This window comes from Empidonax traillii, unplaced genomic scaffold (assembly GCF_003031625.1).
Source record: "Empidonax traillii isolate 1590-97213 ecotype Southwest subspecies unplaced genomic scaffold, ASM303162v1 scaffold347:size1123457, whole genome shotgun sequence".
In the NCBI taxonomy this organism is placed as follows: Eukaryota; Metazoa; Chordata; class Aves; order Passeriformes; family Tyrannidae; genus Empidonax; species Empidonax traillii.
Genome location: NW_020955540.1, coordinates 65,521 through 68,215, shown reverse-complemented (window position 1 = coordinate 68,215; position 2,695 = coordinate 65,521). Strand labels below are relative to the sequence as shown.

Here is a 2,695-nt window from a genome sequence, read left to right as displayed (position 1 = left end):
ACAATATTCTCAGTTGGAAGGGACACACAAGGATCATTGAGTCCAACCCTTAGTCCTGCACAGGACCATCCCCAGGAGTCACACCATGTGCCCAAGAGTATCATCCAAATACTTCTTGAACTCTGGCAGGCTTGGTGCTGGGAGCATAGGGAATGAAGCAGAGATAGAATCAGAAAGCTCATGCTTCACATTGCTCTTCAAAATAAGGGAGTAGCATCAGTTTCAAAAATCTTGCACACAATATGAAATACCTATTTTTAAAATAATGGATAAATTGCATTTGTTTATTTTCACACAGGAATATGAGTGTCTATTTGCAAACTGGACTGCCTGCTGGTACGTACTGTGATGTTATTTCTGGACAAAAGGAGAACAACAAATGTACTGGAAAACAGGTGTACGTTTCTGGTGATGGAAAGGCTAATTTCCAGATTAATACTGATGCTGAAGATCCATTTATTGCAATTCATGTTGATGCGAAATTATAACTCCAGAGAAATATCCTCCTCTGTTTGGTCTGTGCCTTACTGTTTCCCCCATATGTGGTTCCCTGGTTTTTGAGCATAAGTGACTGTACCTAGTGAATAGAAAATGGCAATTAAATTGAAAAATAATGCTTTTTCTCTTAATTATTTGGATGTAACTTTATTACCTCTTAACTAGGGGCATTGCAGTCAGGTTTTAAGGGAATGCAGCACTTCAATTCCCACATAACAAAAACACAGGGGAAAATAAAATAAATTTAAAAAAAATACAAAGTTAAAATGCAGTATCTCCAAGGCTGATACATGCACACACAACTGTATCCCACAGCAGCCACGTTGTGGCAGTCAGCTAAAAGCAGTGCCTACACACAGTTTATCCCTTTCCTGTGGCAAACCAAACCTGGAATCTTGGCCAGTGAAGGAAGATGGGCCATGCCAAACAGTTATTCCAGTCTGTGACTTCAGTCAAGCTATTGGTTACCTGGTTCCAGTCAGTTTGTACCCACACAAATCAAACCCACAGCTCTACTGTTGTTATCCCCAGTGGTTTGCTGCAAATGAATGTTCACTGTGGAGGGGGTTCCAGAGGTGTCCAAGAACGTCGCTGTATATGCAGGCATTGCTTACACCTTGTGCCAGTGGCACATTCTTGTCTCTGTGGCACATTAGGCTGCGTTATTCTGTAACAGCTCAGAGAATTACGCAGACAGAACACAGGTTTGGTGGCTTTCCCCATTTCCTTGTCAGCTGTGAGAAAATACTGACATAAAGGCGAGTGTGAGGTTTGCTTCAAGTCAGAGTGTCTGCTAAGCCTAAAGTACTCATTGCAACCTGGTCTGGGGAGGAAAATAGAAGAGGGTGGCTCAGATTTGCAATTTTTGAGGTCAAGATTTACTTTTAAGGGTGGGAGAGAGAGTGTCTGTGGGTGTTGGGGGTGGTTATTGGCTCTCAGTGTGCCCAAGAGCTCAGAGCGTCTGTCAAGGCAGTTGTGGTGTGGGAGAAGTGTCCCTGGCCCAGTGCTGGATCTCTCTCCCTTGCTGGCTATGTCCAGCACTACCTGGATCCACCCACGCAGCCCCTGGATCCACTCAGTGGAACGGTGTCAGAGAGTGGGAGATTCGTGTGGCAGGATGTTCACAGCCAGTGCAGACTTGTTGTTTGCCCACAGGGGCAGGTCAGGGAGCCCTCCTGCCCCTTTGAAGTTGATTGGCACTGCCTGCTCCTCCTGGGTTACTCTATCCATGTTTGTTTAAGCCCCACATTCAGCTCTAACCCTCAGAAACGCTGTGATTCCATACTAGCTTTTATTCAGACATTACCCAATCCCAACTGGAATCATCAGTCCACATTTCAAATTATACATCCACCTCCAAACCCCACAGCTTTTGTGGCAAATGATTGAAATGACACACATTGATCCGAGGTGTCCATAAATCAACAGGTGGTGCTGAATATGGAGAAGATTATGTCTGTGCCTGTGAACATATGTGGATCCACTTTCCAATTATGTTGGAGTGCAGTGAGTGTTTTGCCTAATGTAGATTCAGATAGGTCTGCATTTCACAGTGGAATTAAATAGAAATATGGAGAAAAAGAAATCATGAGACAGTTTTCTGATGTGTAAGTAAAACTTTGTGGGCCAAATGTTCGCTGCTTTGAAAGGCCCTGACCTGGTTTTTGTTCCTTTTATTTCAGGCTTTTTGCCACATTGCCTTATAATATGAGCACTATGATGATGAAGAAAGCAACAGTGTCATCCCGAGAAACACCAGGTCTTTCAGATAACTCACAAAACCCAGTGTTATGGTCGGCTTTACTCACGATGGTTGTTTTTAAAAAATATTAGTACTAGGAAATATTTATCTTTATTGTTACAACTTCTATTGCCACTCTTCTATATGTAAATTGAAGGCACTAAGGTGTTAATCTTGTATACCAGTAATCAGTGAAAAATTGAAAGTATGTTATGAAATTTATCAAGTTTAAAGTAAAATGTTTGCTGGGGCACAGAAAGATGTCTAGCAGATCTGCCAAAGTGTAAAACTTTAGAATTTTGTGGGCATTATGCAAGATTTCATTTTCTGTGGCAAGTGGTGCTCGCTTTCATTGGCCAACCAGTGAGTTTATTGAGTAATGTCAAAACCTGTTATAGGTGATTTTTTTTTTTTTTTTGCAGTATTACCAGTCTCAAGCCTTCCAAAATACTATCT

At 42.0% G+C, this 2,695-nt stretch overlaps 1 protein-coding gene across 1 annotated transcript in view; it reads left to right on the top strand.

Moving 5' to 3' along the window:
- Nucleotides 1–2,346, top strand: part of LOC114061648 (pancreatic alpha-amylase-like) — a 7,803-nt gene extending 5,457 nt beyond the window's left edge. The window contains exons 7-8 of the mRNA XM_027892325.1: nucleotides 265–397; nucleotides 2,181–2,346. Coding sequence (XP_027748126.1) covers nucleotides 265–397; nucleotides 2,181–2,331 — 284 coding nt within the window. The 3' untranslated portion in view covers nucleotides 2,332–2,346. The remainder of the gene's footprint in view (nucleotides 1–264; nucleotides 398–2,180) is intronic.
- The last annotated feature ends 349 nt before the right edge of the window (nucleotides 2,347–2,695 follow it).